Source organism: Tursiops truncatus, chromosome 1, assembly GCF_011762595.2.
Source record: "Tursiops truncatus isolate mTurTru1 chromosome 1, mTurTru1.mat.Y, whole genome shotgun sequence".
Taxonomy (NCBI): Eukaryota; Metazoa; Chordata; class Mammalia; order Artiodactyla; family Delphinidae; genus Tursiops; species Tursiops truncatus.
This window is the reverse complement of record NC_047034.1, coordinates 56,783,716-56,801,856: the sequence shown is the minus strand read 5'-3', so window position 1 is coordinate 56,801,856 and position 18,141 is coordinate 56,783,716. Positions and strand designations below refer to the sequence as shown.

Below are 18,141 nucleotides of genomic sequence, written 5' to 3'. Positions count from 1 at the left end.
GTTTCAGGTGTACAGCAAAGTGATTCAGTTATACATATACATATATCTATTCTTTTTCAGATTCTTTTCCCATATGGGTTATTACAGAGTGTTGAGTAGGGTTTCCTGCCCTATACAGTAAGGATCCTTCAGGGTTTTTTGTTGTCTTTGTTTTGGCTGTTTTGGCTGCGTCAGATCTTTCGTTCCAGCGTGCGGGCTCAGTAGTTGCAGCATGCGGGCTTAGTTGCCCTGTGGCATGTAGGATCTTAGTTCCCCAACCAGGGATTGAATCCACATCTCCTTCATTGGAAGGCGGATTCTCAACCACTGGACCACCAGGGAAGTCCCCCTTCAGGTATTTTGATAGGAGTTATATTTGAGTGGTGAATTACTTTGGGGAGAATTGCTGTCTTTACTCTGCTGTTAGTAGCATTCCATCCATGAACATATTAGATCTTCATTTATTTGTCTCTTCATTTTTTGGTCATTATTAGAGTTAACACTTTTTCTCTATAAGTGTTTGTAATTTTTAAGGTTAATTTCTATAAATTATTTTATAATTTTTGTTATTGCTAATAGTTTATTTTCTATTTTGTTATTGCTGGGGAGGAAAATACTGACTTTTTTGCTTATATTTTTAAATTGAAATAATTTACATACAGTGAAATGCACATATGTTATCAACTGTATAGTTGGATCAGTTTTGACAAATGCATACATCTGTGTAACTCACACCCCATCAAGATATGGAACATTTCCATCACTCCAGCATGTTTTTTCATTCTACAGAATTCCCTGAAGCAACCGGTGATTTGATTTCTATCACCATGGTTAGTTTTGCTAATTCTGGAACTTTGTTTAAATGGAATTATACAGTATTTATTCTGGTGTCTGGCTTCTTTCACTCAGTGTAATGCTTCCAAGATTTATCTATCTTGTTTCATTCATTAGTAATTCATTCCTTTTTATTGTGAGAAGTAGTACATTGTATGAATATACTACAGTTTGTTTACATTTTCCTGTTGAACATCTGGGCTGCTTCCAGTTTTTGGCTATTAGGAGTAAAAGCTACAGGGGACATTTTTGTATACATAGTTTTCATTTCTCTTAAGAAGTACCTAAAAGTGGAATTGCAAGCGCCAAAACAGATGGATATCGCATGCTTCTGGATATCATACCCTGAGAAAGACACAACATCGCTTATGAAGGCTTCCAGCCAGGAATACATAACCTGAATCTGGTCGTGATGAAACATCAGACAAACCTCAAAAAAGGACCATATTATTTCAAAATAAAAGGACTATGTCCTTCAAAATGTCAGTGCCACATAAGGTAAAGGCCAAGAACTATTCCAGGTTAAAGGAGGCTGAAGGCACATGAAAAATACAGGATATGGTCTTACACTCGATTCTGTACTTGAGGTGGGGAGAGGGGGAATGCTGTAAGGACACTACTGAGACATAGATTATTGTATCAATGTAACATTTACTGAGGTTGATAATTGTGGCATGGTTGTATAAGAGAATATCCTTATTCTGAAGAAATACATACAGAAGATATTTAGAGATAAATTACATGGAGTGGGGAGAGAGGGAGGGCTATGTGCTTGCCAGGAGCAAATGGCAAATGATGGAACCAATGGGTCAAAATGTTAACAGTAGGTTGATATGGGCAAAGGGTTTGTGGATGTTCTTTGTGCTATGTTGGCATTTCTTCTGAAAGTTTGAAATTATTTCCAAATAAAAAGTGGGGAAAAAAAGAGTGGGATTTCCTTTTTCTCTGTGTATGGTGTTGATTAATCCACTCAAATTTCTTTAATTATCATCAATTAATTCCAATTTTTGTATACTTTGTGCCAATTTTGTTATTTTTCTAGAAACATCCATCTCTTCTGAGTTTTCAAATGTATTAGTATATGTAGCTGGTAATATTTTGTAATTAAAAAAAATCTGTTTTGTTTGTGGTTATTTCATGCTTTTAGAACATATTTTGTTAATTCACGTCACCAACTCTCCTTTATCGGTTTTTCCAGAGGTTTATCTTTTTAATATTTTCGTCGAAGAACTAACTTTTGGTTTTCTTAATCTTCTTTGCTTTTTTCTGGTTTTGTTTTTTATTTCAGTGATTTCTGTCCTTATAGTCTTCCTTTTTTCTTTAGATTTACAGTCCTTTATCTTCTTGAGTTGAAAGATTAGCTCTTTTGTATTCAGTGTCTCCAAATGTGCTCAGAAGCAGTTTTCCTGCTGCTGTCTTACCAGCATTACTGGCATCCCACCAATTTCTACCTGTAGTCTTCTGCCACAATGTTTTGTAATGTTCCCTATTGTTTCCTCTTTAACCAAAGGATTATTCTGCTGCATAATTTTGTTTCCAGGCTTTAGAATGTTGTTAGCTGTTGTTATCCTAAATGACACTCAAATGTGAATTGTACAAGACTTTAAATTACATTTACTCAGAAAGTTAATACCTTTCTATATGAATGGTGAATCCATGCCACATTATTGGGGAGGAATTGGCAAAAAGGAATAAATGTCCTCTTAGTTTACAGATTCTATTTTTTGAGTTTGTGTGGGTGTGAGGGGATGGTGGGTGGGTGGGTGGGCGAGTTGGGGAGTGGTAGTGGTGGAGGTGATGGGGCTGATGGGAAGAGGAATGAAAAGTGACCTAATTTCCTTTCTGCTACTTGCTACAAAACAGTTCCCCTTAGAACCCTTATTCATTTAATAAGTATTTATTAAGCACATAATGTTTGCAGGTTTTGGCTTTGTAGGGAGGGGCTAAAGTATCAATAGTTAGGAATATGGAATTGATTCTCAAAGAGTTTAAGTGTAAGAGAGGATATACATGGCACAGAATCAACTTACAAATAGTAGAGGGGAGTACTCATTTTGAACTGAGGGAGAGTGTCAGAGGCTCACAGACTGCCATTTATCTTGATGTGATTTGTGGTGCTGAACTTCTTAAAAGTTTTGAAACTCATCAGGCTTGGGATTTTCATAGTACAGTTTTTGAAACTTGCTTAAGTAGTATGGAATGAGACCCATTTAATCATGCAACAAAGTGCCCTCAGCCATTGTAATGTGACCCACTGATTCTTAATGAGGGGGCATGCATATCTAATTCACCTGGGGGAACTTGTTGAAAGTAAAGACCCCATTATAGAGATTCATTCTTCTTCAGTAGAGTTGGAGTGGGTTTGGGGTATTTCATTTTACTTTGGTGATTTAAAATTCCTTGACAGTTATTAGTTGGTGATAAATTTTATCTATTTTAGGCTTTTTCTTATACACAAAATTAAGGTTATCTTTACAGGTCTGTCCTTAATTAATATCTGTCCTTAAATAGGGACTGATATGTTAGAGGTATTTAAGTGATACTATTGATAAAGCTGGAGGAATAGGGTAGATAGGTAAAGAATGTAGTCTGTATTAATGTCAGGTGTATGCGCGTTCTTCAGAGAAATAGAACCAACTCTCTCTCTCCCTCTCTCTCTCTCCCTCTCTCTCTCTCTCTCTCTCTCTCTCTCTCTCTCTCTATATATATATATATATAAAATGAGGCATTGGGTCACACGATTATGGGAGCTGAGAAGACCCACGGTCTGCAATCTGAAAAGCTGGAGACCGAGGAATACCAGTGGTTAATTCAGGCCAAGTCTGAAGGCCTATTAACCAGTAGAGCTGAAGATATAAATCCCAGTTAAAGGGCAGGAGAAGATGAGATGCCTCAGCTCAAATAGTGAGCAGAGGAAAAAAGGGCAAATTCATCTGATTTTTGTTCAATTCAGGCCCTGAAAGGATTAGATGATGCCCACTTACATTGGAGAGGGCAGTCTACTGAGTCCACTGATTCAAATGCCAATCTCACCCAAAAAACTCCTAACTTTGGGTAATGGGATTTGATTATATGATAGTAAGAGTAAGGATCATGAGATTTAAATGTCTTTGGACATCTTCACATTAACTGTGAATATTAGGATTTATACACACATATACACATACACATGCAGAATTCTTGATGATAAAACTAGTATGTGCTCATGGTAGAAATTCCGAAAGTATAGAAAGGAATATAGAAAATAAGGGGGCATAATCTCGAAAATTCTAACACCCACAGTTTTGAATATCTGAAACTTTTTGCTGTCCCAAATATGTGTATATATACACACTCACAAATGCACCTACAAGCACACATGTGTACACACACACAGCTGAGAAACAATGCAAAAGTCTTATCAGTAAAGAAATATTTAATAAATAATGATATATCTGTATGAAATTTTGAATAAGTAATATATTCTTGTGGTTCAAAAGACAGAGTATTATAGAGTGAAGAATATCCATTATCCTGTCACCCAGTCACTCAGTTTTCTACCCTGGAGGCAACCAAGGTGGTGCTTTTTTTTCTTTTCTTTTTAATTCTTCCAGAGAAATTTATGCACATACAGGTCCCTTTAGTACACATATGCACACATGGTAGCATACTATATGTGTATATTATTATGTACTTTGCTCTTCTCTATTTTTTTTTTTTTGGTTTTAATTTTTATCAAAATGATGTATTCATATCAAAAAGTCAGATAGCTCTAAAAGGATTTTGTTTGTTTGCTTTTGCAAATAAGCCATTCCCTCATCCCTCTTTCCCCATTATTTCTTTCAAGGAAACCACTTTTATCTCTTGGCTGATGAATTTTATGTTTACCTCTTTGTCTCTAAAATAATTGCTTTAATGTCAGTTTTAGGTATTTTACTACAGATGATCAGATTCTCTTAAGCACATGCTAGTAATACAGTTTAGTCATAATTTGGGTTAGATCAGTATTCAGTGTTTATATTATGACTATAAATGATACAGCTGAGCTGTGTAGTAAAACATGATTACTTTTCCCTTTTCTGTTCTACTTTTCCTTTTTCATGGTACTAATATTTGACTTGTTTTGTTATGTTTGCTTATTTTTCTATTTAATTACAAATTATCTGCCAGTTATGTAAATCTGTTCTTGAGATTTTCAGACTCATCAGTTGTGCTGTTAATTTCATCCTCCTAAAGAAGACTCTTCCAGAGCTTCTGATGACCTCCAATTTAGTATGGTTGCCCTCTGTTCTTTGTGTACGTACAGCTGTCATCCTAGGAATTCTCTTTCCAGTCACCCTGGGGATTCCCTTTTCCTCTCTCATCTCACTACCATATTGTGATTATTGTGGTTTCTTAGATGTCTAGTTTCCCCACATTAAAATCTTCTTGACTATTCTATTTATATAAAGTTTAGAGTCAGTCTGTCTAATTTTTTAAGTTTCCTTTTTTGCCACTTCAGTATGTGGTTTTCAGATCTTCCATACATATTACCTTAAATTGTGTAAAATTGACTTCTTTTTTTCAACTTAAAGAATTGTCAGTAATGGCAATTTCAACCATTTCTACTATTAACAACATAGAATATGTACTAGTATATGTATAGAACATTTCTCACTAAGTTTAGTATTTTATTGTAATACTATAAAATACTATAAAATACAAAATAATAGTATTATATTGTAATACTATAAAATACTAAATAAAATATTTAGTATTTTATTGTTTCTATTATAAACGGGGACTTTTCTTCTGTTAAATCTTATAACTGGTGGTGGTGATTTGAGTAGAGAGTCTGTTGATTTCTTTCTAAATTTTATACCTAGGAATATAATTTTATACCCAAGACTTCTTTTTTTTTTCCAAGACTTCTTTTAATAGGTGTTTCTTTTTAGTTTACCACCTATATAAACTCATTATCTGCAATTAATGATAATGTTACTGTCTCCTTTCCCATTTTACACTGCTTTTGTCCTCATATTATGTAATACTAGTGATAATGGACATTTTTGTCTTGTTTCAGATCTAAATAGGGGTATTTTTTGGTTTCTTCACTGAGTATGATACTGGCTTTTAGGCTTATGTGTTATGCATATGTTTCCCATGTTAAATGTCTACTTATTACTATTTTATTGACTTTAAAAATCTTGATGGTTGTGTAAATTTATCAGATGTCTTTTGGTGACGGTAATCATGAGATGTTTTTCCTTGATATTTTTGCATGACAAACTAAATAGGTTATATAATATTGAACCATTTTTGAATATCGGAGCTAAGTTCTACTTGACCGTAACAGTGGTATTTTATATCTTTGGTATGTTATTGGAGACTTTTTAAAATTTTCTTTAGCTGTTTTGTGTCTGATTTCATATTATTAACCTATAGTATTTATATGTATGTGCTCTTTCTGTTAATTTTTGATATCACTGTTATGTTCCCTATATAAAAATAATTTGGAGGCTTCTGTGCTTTGAAATATCAATAGTTTAGGTAGCTTTAGAGTTATCTGTTCTTAAATATTTGGTAGAATTTAGAATATCATTGGCATTTGATGCTTTCTGAGGAGGTTAGCTCTTTGACAACTTTCTCTGTTCCTTCTGTGATAATTATCAGATACTCCTTTTGTGAAGTTTTTACTGTTTTACCTTCATGAGATTCATGATGCCTTACTTGGAGTGTTGATAACACTGTTCATGGTTTTCTTAGAACATTAAATAAAAAATCTTTACCTTATGTACATTTGTCTTCATCATTAAATTGTTAAGTTCTCAAGGGCATTAGGATAAGAACCATCTGTTTATTGCCTCAAATTCTAGTCCAGGTATGGAATATGTTGGCTTTACAACTTTTTTTTCTTCTTTCTTTCTTCTTTTTTCTTTTGGTGGTGGTGACGGTGGATGTTTTACAGGCTTCCCAGTTGGCATGTATGTTGCAAAGAGAGTTCTTCAGCTTCATCATACTACTCTCAAGATGACAATTGTGCACTAGAAAATGAAGATGTACAATTCCAGAAAAAGGTACCTTAAATGAAGTTGAAGTTGTAATTTGTGTATTAGCTTTCTGAGACTTCCTCAAAACATTTGGAATAAAAGTATTTCAAAAATACTATGACATAATTTTTGGTGGAGATTTGTAATTTTCTTTGCTGTAATATGAGGAGTTACTCAGGTAATTCTGAAATTAATGTGACTGAGATATTTATATATTTATTCTTATTGCTTATATTTGGAATGTTGTAATAACATCCTTAGTCCTATAGTAAGGAGAAAAAATAGTGCCTATTCAGAGAGAAAACTAGGGTTCTCTTTTTAATGCTTTAACTAGCAAAGGGTTTCTAAAGAAACCCCAGTCTTATAAATTAAACACTATTAGAAATGAGGATTGTAGGGAAAGTCTGCAATTAGTGGCTATGTACTTTGTTTTATATAATTGTGTGGAGTGAATAGACAGAGTCCAAAAAATCTGATGGTGTCTAAATAATTTATTATTTTATCATTTTAAATGATAAAAGGTGAGTATTGACTTTAGCTAGATTTGGCTCCCCCCCCAAATCAATATACTTATTTTAAATTACAGATGTAATTTATACCCACTATAAGATATTCATATTTATATCCCATTCCCCTCCTCGAAGGAACCACAATTTACGGTTTCTTGTGAAAACAGACCATTTTCTGTGGTTATAGATATATCATTTTATAGCACACAAATTAATGTTTTAATTTTTGTTCAAAAAATATTGTACAAATTTATTTCCCCTCTTCCCCAGTAATATCTCATGGATACCTTTGCATATTACTGTATTCTTCTGAATAGCTACATTTTTATTCTGTCATTTGGGTATATCACAATTTATTAAGCATTTATTTATTGATAGACTTTTGCATTGTTTCTCAGCTGTGTGTGTGCATGCATGTTTGTGTGTACGTTTGTGTGTATGTGTGAATGCACAAACTTATAATTACATGCTTGGGCTGTTTTTATTTTTGGCATGATACTGTGTTTAGAGTAGATTATTTAAATTTCTGAGTTACACAGGATATATTTCTGGGATGGAGCAGTTAAAATTTTGAAGACTATTGCTGGGTATCTCTCTGAATAAAGTATAATTGTGTGCTTCTATCTACAGCCTATAAGATTTAGAGCTAATATCTTCTTTGATGAGAAATTTGAAAACTTAAATGTAAGAATGAGTTTAAGCAAAGCATTAAGGAAGGGGAAACATTCTTTCAGCAAACATTTGGGTACCTAGTATATGCTCTACAGGCTTAGATAATGATGAATATGAACTTCGCTTTTATGAAGCTTATATGCCAGAAGATAAATTTAAGGACAATATATCTGAAATTCTAATTTGAAACTCAGTGTCAAGAGAGATGACACAAAGAACTATAAGTACATTCATTTATCAAGTATTTACTGACACACAGTGCTGGGTAGTAGGACTAAAGTGTTTATTAAGAAATCAGATGTAGTGTATATTTGGAAGGCAGCTATGCTCATCACTATACCACCAGAGCACACATGTAGTATACATTTGAAGTGAAGCAGTAAGGAGGGTAATGCAGGAAGGTAGACAATAAGCATGGAAACAAATAAAAGACATTAAAGTCACAGTAAAGTGTTTTGGTTGTAAAGTATAGAAAGATGGTCTTTAATGTTGCTTCAGGACTTTTTTGTGAAACAGTTTTATCCATTGACCTTTTCTTTGTTGCAATATAGGATGAAAGAGAGGGACCTATCAATGCCGAATTATCGGGAAAAGTGGGTTCAAGCTTACCTGTTCCTCCAGAAGAACACAAGTTAAAAGATGACTACATTGTGAATGTACAAGTAAGCTTTGTTGCTTTGATTTTTAATGATATGCCTTTTCAAACTGCTGCACGAAACAGAAAACCTGTTTGGTCACCATATTGTGTATTTTTATTTTTTTCTTTTTGTAGTACCATGCAACTGGCCTTAATACTAGTCACCTGCTAAGAATACTACTTTTGAGAAAATTCGGAATTTCAGGTTTAGTAGTAAATGTGACTTTTCTCTGTAGTATAGGTTTGGTTGTAAGTCCTCCTTTCTTTTAGATCCATTTTGGCTTTCTGTAGTTTATCTTGTCTCTTCAGTTTTTCAGATGTCAGGGGAAATTATATTCTGACTTAACATATTTGTATGTAGAACACAGAGCATTTTGATACCAAAATTTTACCACTTAGTGTGGAATATGGATTAATAAACAATAGGTTGAGTGTGTTTTTTCCTTTTTCTCTCATATTACATCCTAAATGTTATTTTCCATTTTGTATACCAGATTTTATGAAAGATATTAAAAACTAGACCAGAATGTAAGCTGATCAGAATGCTGAAGCATCTGGAAACCATTTAATATCAGGAGCGACTGAAGGAACTGGGGATATTTGATCTGGAGGGAAGAAGGACTAAGGAAAAACTAAATATCTCAAATATTAACAAATACAAATTTCAGCTTAAAAGGAGGGAGAATTCTCTTAAAAAAATGCAGCCAGAGTTATCTTATAAGTTAATTGGGTTATCTAAGGAGATATAGTAAGTTTCATTTTATTGGATTCTGGAGGACATTTGGAAAAGATTTGTGCATAAGAATAAGAGAAAAGTGATCTCTGTAGCCCTTCAGTTTTATGAGTATCCTGAACAGTCCAGCCATTGTTCATTTTCCTGAATCTTTATTATGGTATTCTCTTGTTCAAATACTTTGAAGTGCTTACTGCATCTTAGAGACCTGTGCTGTTCAATATAGTAGCCATTAGCTACCTGTGGCTATTGAGCATTGGAAATGTGGATAGTTGAAGTTGAGATTTGCCGTTAAGTATAAGATACACATCGATTTTGGAGACTTAGTAAAAAAAAAAAAAGTGTAAAATATCTTACTAATTTTTTTATATTGAATGCATATTGAATGATAATGCAGTATTTGATAATATTGTAATGGTTCTTTTCTAAAAGTCTCCATCATAAAATGCAAACTATTTGTACTCTTTTGTGAATTTTTCGTTCCAGTGTAAATAATTCCCCAAATGATGACATTTTATTTTGTATTCTTCTGACTCTGCCTCATGTTTTCTTTCTGCTGCTGTACTGGCTGTCCTATTCTTCAGAACCCTAGTTCTTCTAGTCCAGAGTAGTCCTTAGTTTCTCTTTACCTTGAACTGAGCATGAGTACCTCTCACTTGATATTCATTTAGTAACTATTAAATGTCTACTGTGTGCTAGGCACTAGGAACATGAAGATCAAGAAAACATAGTCGGGCTTCCCTGGTGGTGCAGTGGTTGAGAGTCCGCCTGCTGATGCAGGGGACATGGGTTCGTGCCCTGGTCCGGGAAGATCCCACATGCCGCGGAGCGGCTGGGCCCGTGAGCCATGGCCGCTGAGCCTGCGTGTCCGGAGCCGCTGACCCTGTGCTTCGCAATGGGAGAGGCCACAACAGTGAGAGGCCCGCGTAACGCAAAAAAAAAAAAAAAAAGAAAAGAAAACATAGTCCTTACTCAAGACATTTATAGTGTAGTTGAAGAGAAAGAAATAAATAAGGGCAATTGAGGTGTTATAGATCCTGTGATTAAAGTCTGTACAGAGAACAAGTGGAGGCATAGAGGAAGGGGAATGGCTAATTCTATTTAGGGTTAGTTGTGGGGGAGGAGGTACTGATAAGAGGTTTTCAAACATGAGGAGGTATTAAGTACGTTTCAGTTTGTGTTTTGGAGGAGTGAATGGCCCAGAGCATATGGGCCTTGAAGGAGCAGCAAGAATCATGTATTGCTTCGTAATGTTATTTATACATGCCTTGTGTTGTTATTTGTTGATACACATTGTCTTCTAAACTGCTCAGGGGCAAAAACTATGCGCTGTACTATTTTATATATTTATATAGGATTTCTGTGTTGCTATTAGCATTAATTAATTACAGTAAGAGGGAAATTTTGTGGGTCCTGGTATAAAATAGGAAAGAAGAAAGACAAGCTCCTTTGTCCTAGTTTATGAAATGCCATGAAAAATGTGTAGAGCCTGTATTTTAATATGAAATATATTCCTTAGGGTGGTAATGTTAGAAGAAAGGATTTTTATAAAAGTACTTTTTTAGCGAACATTATTTATATTGTTACTTTTGAGACATACTTTTTATGATACCCTCTTCAGCTAAAGAGATAATTAATCCCAACATTAAATATAACTGACTTTTTTAAAAACAGAATACGGAGTCAAAAAAGTTAAGTCCATCTGTGATTGAAACACTCCCTACAGTTGATCTACATGAAGATTCTTCCAGTGTAGTTGTGGACAGTGAAAACGTGGAAAATATTTCCAGCTCATCTACCTCAGAGATCACTCCAATCTCAAAGCTTGAGTAAGTCATTACAAAGAAAAAAAAATATGATTAGATAATGACAGAAAAATTTCTTTGATTCTCAAATTTGGCATTTAGGCTATATAGCAGATCTAAGTAATAATGCCTATTTTATTTTTATACATTGTTTAAAGTTTACTTTCCATTTATAGTTATTACAAAATATTGGCTATATTCCCCATGTTGTACAATACATCCTTGAGCCTATCTTACACACAGTACTTTGTACCTTCCACCCTGCCACCCCTATATTGCCCCTTCCCACCCTCCCCATTGGTAACCACTAGTTTGGTCTCTGTATCTGTGAGTCTGCTACTTTTATTATATTTATTAGTTTGTTGTATTTTTTAGATTCCACATATAAGCTATATCATACAGTATTTATCTTTCTCCGACTTATTTCACTTAGCATAATGCCCTCCAAGTCCATCCATGTTGCTGCAAATGGCAAAATTTCATTCTTTTTTTTGGCTGACTAGTATTCCATTGTTTGTGTGTGTATGTGTGTATGTGTGTGTGTGTATATATATATATATATATATATATATACACACCACAGCTTCTTTATCCATTTATCTGTTGATGGACTCTTAGGTTGTTTCCATGTCTTAGAAATTGTAAATAATGCTGCTGTGAACATTGGGTGCATGTATCTTTCCAAATTAGTGTTTTTGTTTTTTTCAGGTATATACCCAGGAGTGGAATTGCTGGGTCATAGTTTTAGTTTTTTGAGAAACTTCCCTACTGTTTTCCACAGTGGCTGCACCAATATACATTCCCACCAACAGTGTACAAGGGTTCCCTTTTCTCCACATCCTTGCCAATATTTGTTATTTGTAAACTTTTTGATAATAGCCATTCTGACAGGTGTGAGGTGATATCTCATTGTGGTTTTGATTTGCGTTTCCCTGATGATTAGTGATGTTGAAGGTTTCCTTAATTTAGAAAATCTCTTTTATACTCCTAGCTCCAGCAATACTACAAAGAACAAAACAGAATTCCCTTCTCTTAATACTACATTAAACATATCCTTTATCAAATGAGTTAATTTATATAAAATGTATAGGACAATATCTGGCACATAGTAAAAATACATGTGTCAGTTAATATCATCGTTTTTATCATCACTACTATTTTTTTTTTTACCACAAGCACTTTTTAGACACCTATTCTCTTCAAGAATGTAAGGGAATGGGTTGAAGGAGTTGTACACAAAGATGTTACAGTTACCATTTAGGAGTTTGCCCTGGTAAGGGACAAGGTAACAGAAGACATGCTTAGAAATAATGATAGTATTTAACATTTTTAAATATTAAATGCTTAGAAAGAATTTAAGGCTAGATACTGTGTATCTGAACAGTACATCTTATTTTCTCATTATATTGAACATGACAGTCTAGTGAAATGGGAGTGAGGTAAAGAAAAATATTAAGGTATATATTTTTTAAATGAAATTATAGACGTGCTTTAAGAATTTTAGTGAAGCGTTTTGAGATAATAGATGATTTCTTGATACTATAGGCAACAATTCTAATATTGGTAGACTGTACTAATAGAAATGAAACATTAGAGAATATGCATTTAGAATAAATAATTTAAAAATCTTATTTTTGGCAAGATCAGATATTAACCTATAATATTTTGTTTTAAAATTTGGTAATTAGCTATTAGGTTGGCCAAAAGTTTCGTTCATTTTTTTTCTGTAAGATGACTCTAGTAGCACTTAGTTGTCTTTAACTTCATTCGAAGCAGTTTTGTTAGATTGTATGTGACAGCTGTCATATCAGCATGCATTTAAAAAAAGACATCAAAATTGGTGAATTTTTGTGTAGCCATTTTAATATTGAAGATGGAAGAAAAAAAGCAGCATTTTCGGTCTGTTATGCTTTATTATTTCAAGAAAGGTAAAAAAGCAACTGAAACACACAAAAAGATTTGTGCAGAGTATGGAGAAGGTGCTGTGACTGATCGAACATGTCAAAAGTGGTTTGCGAAGTTTCATGGTGGAGATTTCTCGCTGGACGGTGCTCCGCGATTGGGTAGACCAGCTGCAGTTGATAGAGATCAAATTGAGACATTAATTGAGAACAATCAACGTTATACCACGAGGGAGATAGCCAACATACTCAAAATATCCAAATCAAGCATTGAAAATCATTTGCACCAGCTTGGTTATGTTAATCGCTTTGATGTTTGGGTTCCTTATAAATGAAGTGGAAAAAACCTTCTTGACTGTATTTCCGCATGTGATTCTCTACTTAAATGTAATGAAAACATTCTGTTTTTAAAACAAATTGTGACGGGCAATGAAAAGTGGATACTGTACAATAATGTGGAATGGAAGAGATCATGGGGCAAGTGAAATGAACCAACACCAACCACACCAAAGTCTGGTCTTCATCCAAAGAAGGTGATGTTGTGTATATGGTGGGATTGGAAGTGAGTCCTCTATTATGAGCTCCTTCCAGAAAACCAAATGATTAATTCCAACAGTACTGCTCCCAGTTAGACCAACTGAAAGCAGCACTCAACAAAAAGCGTCTGGAATTGTTAATTAGCATTTTGTTATTAGTAAACAGAAAATGCATAATCTCCCATCAGGATAATGCAAGACTGCATGTTTCTTTGATGACCAGGCAAAAACTGTTACAGCTTAGCTGGGAAGTTCTGATTCATGTGCCATATTCACCAGGCGTTTGCACCTTTGGATTTCCATTTACTTCGGTCTTTACAAAATTCTCTTAATGGAAAAAATTTCAGTTCCCTGGGAGACTGTAAAAGGTACCTGGAACAGTTCTTTGCTCAAAAAGCTAAAAAGTTTTGGGAAGATGGAATTATGAAGTTGCCTGAAAAATGGCAGAAGGTAGTGGAACAAAAGGGTGAATATGTTGTTCAATAACGTTCTTGGTGAAAATGAAAAATGTGTCTCTTATTTTTACCTAAAAACCGAAGGCACTTTTTTGCCAACCCAATATTTAAAGGCCAAGCAAGGGCACTAACAGATCGAGTCAACAGTTTACGTAATTTAAATCTTTACATGATTTAAAATATCTGAATTCTTGAAAATCGTCTGCAGAGCTCTAAAGCATTCTTTTCTGGCTTAGATTTGTTTTGGAAATCAATAATATCACTTTTAACTTATGGTTCATTATATCCATTAAATTGTCAGATTGTCTTTTTTGTTTCTATTTTAGTGAAATAGAAAAATCTGATACTGTTCCTATAGCCAAGCCAAGTGAAACTGAGCAATCTGAAACTGATTGTGATGTTGGTGAGGCCCTTGATGCAAATGCTCCAGTTGACCAGCCTTCCTTTGTCAGTCCGCCCGAAAGGTGGGTGTGAGCAGTTGTTTGCCCTTTGTATGGTTCTGTAATAAACAGCAGTGTCACGTTTTAGTAGACTTTGGTGCATGCTTAATTCCACTTTATGACTGAGAGGAAACTGATCCCTTTGTACTCCTTTCTTGGTTTACTTTGTACGCATGTACACTTATAATAGTTTAGATTGCATATACTCGTTATTCAGCTAAAATTTGTTTATTTAATATGCCTTTTGCTTTCAAATAGCCTTGTCAGCCAGCATATAGAAAATGTGTCATCTTTGCATGCTAAAGGAAAGATAACAAAATCGGAATTTGAATCAAAAGTTTCATCAAGTGATCAGGGTGGTGGTGACCCAAAATCTGCATTGAATGCTTCAGATAATTTAAAAAGTGAGGTAGGTAAATAACTTGCACTATATCCTACTTTATTATACAATGCATTTTTGTTATTAGCTAATCTTGTAATTTGCTATCCGTATTTGCCGTAAAGTCAGGGGATCAGTAGTTAGTGATGAATGTGGAACTGAGGTGAACTGTGCTCCCAGATAGCAAGTGGTTACTTCACAGAACTATTGCCAGTATACTGTTTATACATAGTGTTGTCCCAAGTATGAACTCTCTTGGGTTATATTTAATTATAAAGGTTTTTTGCCACCATTGATTATTTGATAACCAGATACATAAAGTTCTTATTTAAGCAGTTAAGAGAGCTATATAGAAGAAGTTATGATTGTTAAGTATCTTCAGAATAAAAATTTAACTCAATAATACAAGATTAAATTTAGTCTCTTCAACCAGAATTATTTTAAAGGGACATTTTACCCTTTGTTATTTGTGTGCAGACTACAACTAGACCAGCTTATATTAAAGAATATGGTTCTTAAAATAAAGACAGGGCTCATTCCTGTGTAGCAGTTTTACTTTCTTTTCTTCTTTCGAGTTCTACTTTGACTTCACGTAGAGGCCAGTACAGAATTTCCTGAAGAAATGTTGACAGAGAAGTCTGCTCCCTTCAGCTAAGAAATAGCTAAATAAAAGAGATGAAGGCCACTCTATGCACTTAAAAACACGTGGAATCAGAGTATTTTAAAATACTGAGTACCACATCCACATTTATTTCTTTATAATTTGGATCTTCTGTTCTCCACCTTTTCTTTCACATATTTTCTGTGAATCTGCACTCATAACTAACTAAACTTCATTCTGGAGACTTTACTATCATTGGGCCAGCTGTTTATTTGATGTTTTTTATAAATATAGAAGGTCCCCATTTCCTAGTCCAACATCTTGAAGGAAGTAATTTTCCCAGTGAAACCAAATCAAGCATATGTTACAGTTCAGTTGTCAAATACCACAGGCATAAATAAAATTAGACAAACATTACAAAAATGTCTTCTTTGAGCTATTTAAGTATCAAACGTAAAACTCAAATATGGCAGCCAGTTTTGTTCAAGATTTGCTTGTTCTCCTTAACCATTTGCAGCAGTGTCTTGCAGATCCTTGAGATAACAGGTGTAAACTCTCTCCTACTCACACAAACTTAACAGGGCAGAATTATTCTGAACTGGATAGTACACAAAACTACTGGACACTTTATAATATGCTCATTATCTGACAATTTTTCTGGAATATTAAGCTATTTAGGAGGTAATTAATACAGTTAAAAATTCCACTCTTTTGCCTGTTATAATGCTTTACAAAGTAATTTTATTGTGTTGTTTAGTTCTCTTATTTGTTGCTAAGAGGCGATAGTGATTGCTCTGCCTGAGTCTCACAGAGTGTGTGTACGTTCTTATGTATTTCTTTTAGTATTTGGGCTTTACTCTTAAGTATCTCAATTATATTAATTTTTATAAATAATTGTTTATTTTCTCATTCAAACTAGATTTTTGTTATTTAATTTTTAAATTAAATTAGTATAATACTACTTCTTTAATTTTATTTTCTGCTATGTATTTTTTTAATAGCCACATACTTTATTTGATAAGTTAGTGTGTTCTGCAAAACGCTCCAACGTGGAGGTTGTATAGGAACCAATTTGCTAATAAGTCTTCCTAAAGGGAGATAATAGGTATTTGTATTGATGTATTACACTAATACACTAATTAGTATTAGTACTCGAAAATGTGCCCTAATACAGCAAATATATACTGTATGAGATTTGTGCTATTTACCAAAGTACGCTGTCTAAACAGATGTTTTGTACACTTCTCAAGGTACTGTTAATAAGTACATTATGTGTTGTTTTAGGAGTACAGAAGTAATTTAAAAATGGAATGAACATCATTGCATACATTCTTCCAATTAAGAAAAAAATTACAGATTGAATTTTATGCCCTTCCCAGTTACATTTCTTCTCTCCACTTCAGATATAACCACTGTCTTGAATTTGGTGTTTTTTACATTGGTAGAGCATGTTTTTTAACTTTTACCAAATATGCATTGCTACAAACTATACATACTATTATTTGGCATATTTTGAAACAATGTAAAATGGTATCATTCTTGTCTTAAGTATCATTTTACTCAACATTGTTTTTAAGTTTTGTCTATTCATTGTTCAATTCTACCACAATTTATTCTTCAATTAATGGATATTTAGATTGTTTCTAATTTTTTTGATGTTATCCATAGTGCTGCAGTAAGTATCCTTATGCATATTTTCTTAGGCACATATGTGTGTTTTCACTGATATTTATACATAGGAGTGGAATTATTGAGTCATAGGGTATGCATATCTTTATTTAATATTCCTAAATGTGAAACTCACTTTAGCTGTCTAATAGATGTACCATGGCTCAATAGGCTGTCACACTTTAACCTCAGATTAGTATAATTTATTTAGTATCTTTAGCTTTCCTTTGCATTCCCTGATTATACTGAGAGTGAACATTTTGTATTTTCTCTTTGCTTAGTTTATTGTTATTCCTTTACTCTCCCCCATTATTGATTTGTAGGCAGTCTTTATAGTTGGTAATAATTGTTTGTTGGCTGAATGTGTTGCAGGTATTTATTTCTGTCTCTGGCTATTTGAACCATGTGGTTTATGGTCTTTTGATATATTTAATTTTTAAATTATAATCTATCCAAATGTATCAGCCTTTTTTAAAATGATTTCTTTCTTCATCTTGTTGAATCCTTTTATAGCCTGAATCATGAAGATGTTTTTCTGTACTTTCTTTAAGCTTTGCTTTTCACATTTAGGTTTTCATATCCACCGTAAAATTTTTATATAAATGGTACTTCTTTTTATTTTAATTTTTATTGGAGTATAATTGACTTACAATGTTGTATTACTTTCTGCTGTATAGCAAAGTGAATCAATTATACATATATCAACTCTTTTTTATTTTTCTATTTTTTTCATTTTAACATCTTTATTGGAGTATAATTGCTTTACAATGGTATGTTAGTTTCAGCTTCACAACAAAATGAATCAGTTATATATATACATATGTTCCCATATCTCTTCCCTCTTGCGTCTCCCTCCCTCCCACCCTCCCTATCCCACCCCTGCAGGCGGTCACAAAGCACCGAGCTGATCTCCCTGTGCTATGCGGCTGCTTCCCACTAGCTATCTACCTTACGTTTGGTAGTGTATATATGTCCATGCCTCTC

General features: G+C 33.7%; 1 protein-coding gene across 9 annotated transcripts in view; it reads left to right on the top strand.

The window, feature by feature from the left end:
• Positions 1-18,141, top strand: part of SUCO (SUN domain containing ossification factor) — a 75,942-nt gene that overhangs the window by 11,079 nt on the left and 46,722 nt on the right. For 7 of the 9 annotated variants that reach the window (XR_012331562.1, XM_019918341.3, XM_019918334.2 and 4 more), the window contains exons 2-6: positions 6,740-6,848; positions 8,554-8,664; positions 11,047-11,201; positions 14,396-14,533; positions 14,768-14,918. Coding sequence is in view for 8 of the 9 variants with exons in the window: in XM_019918341.3 (XP_019773900.1) it covers positions 6,740-6,848; positions 8,554-8,664; positions 11,047-11,201; positions 14,396-14,533; positions 14,768-14,918 (664 nt within the window). In the remaining variant the exon portion in view is untranslated. Of the gene's footprint in view, positions 1-6,739; positions 6,849-8,553; positions 8,665-11,046; positions 11,202-13,017; positions 13,612-14,395; positions 14,534-14,767; positions 14,919-18,141 lie in introns of those variants that run through there. The other 2 variants (XM_019918339.2, XM_073804383.1) reach the window with 2 other exon arrangements.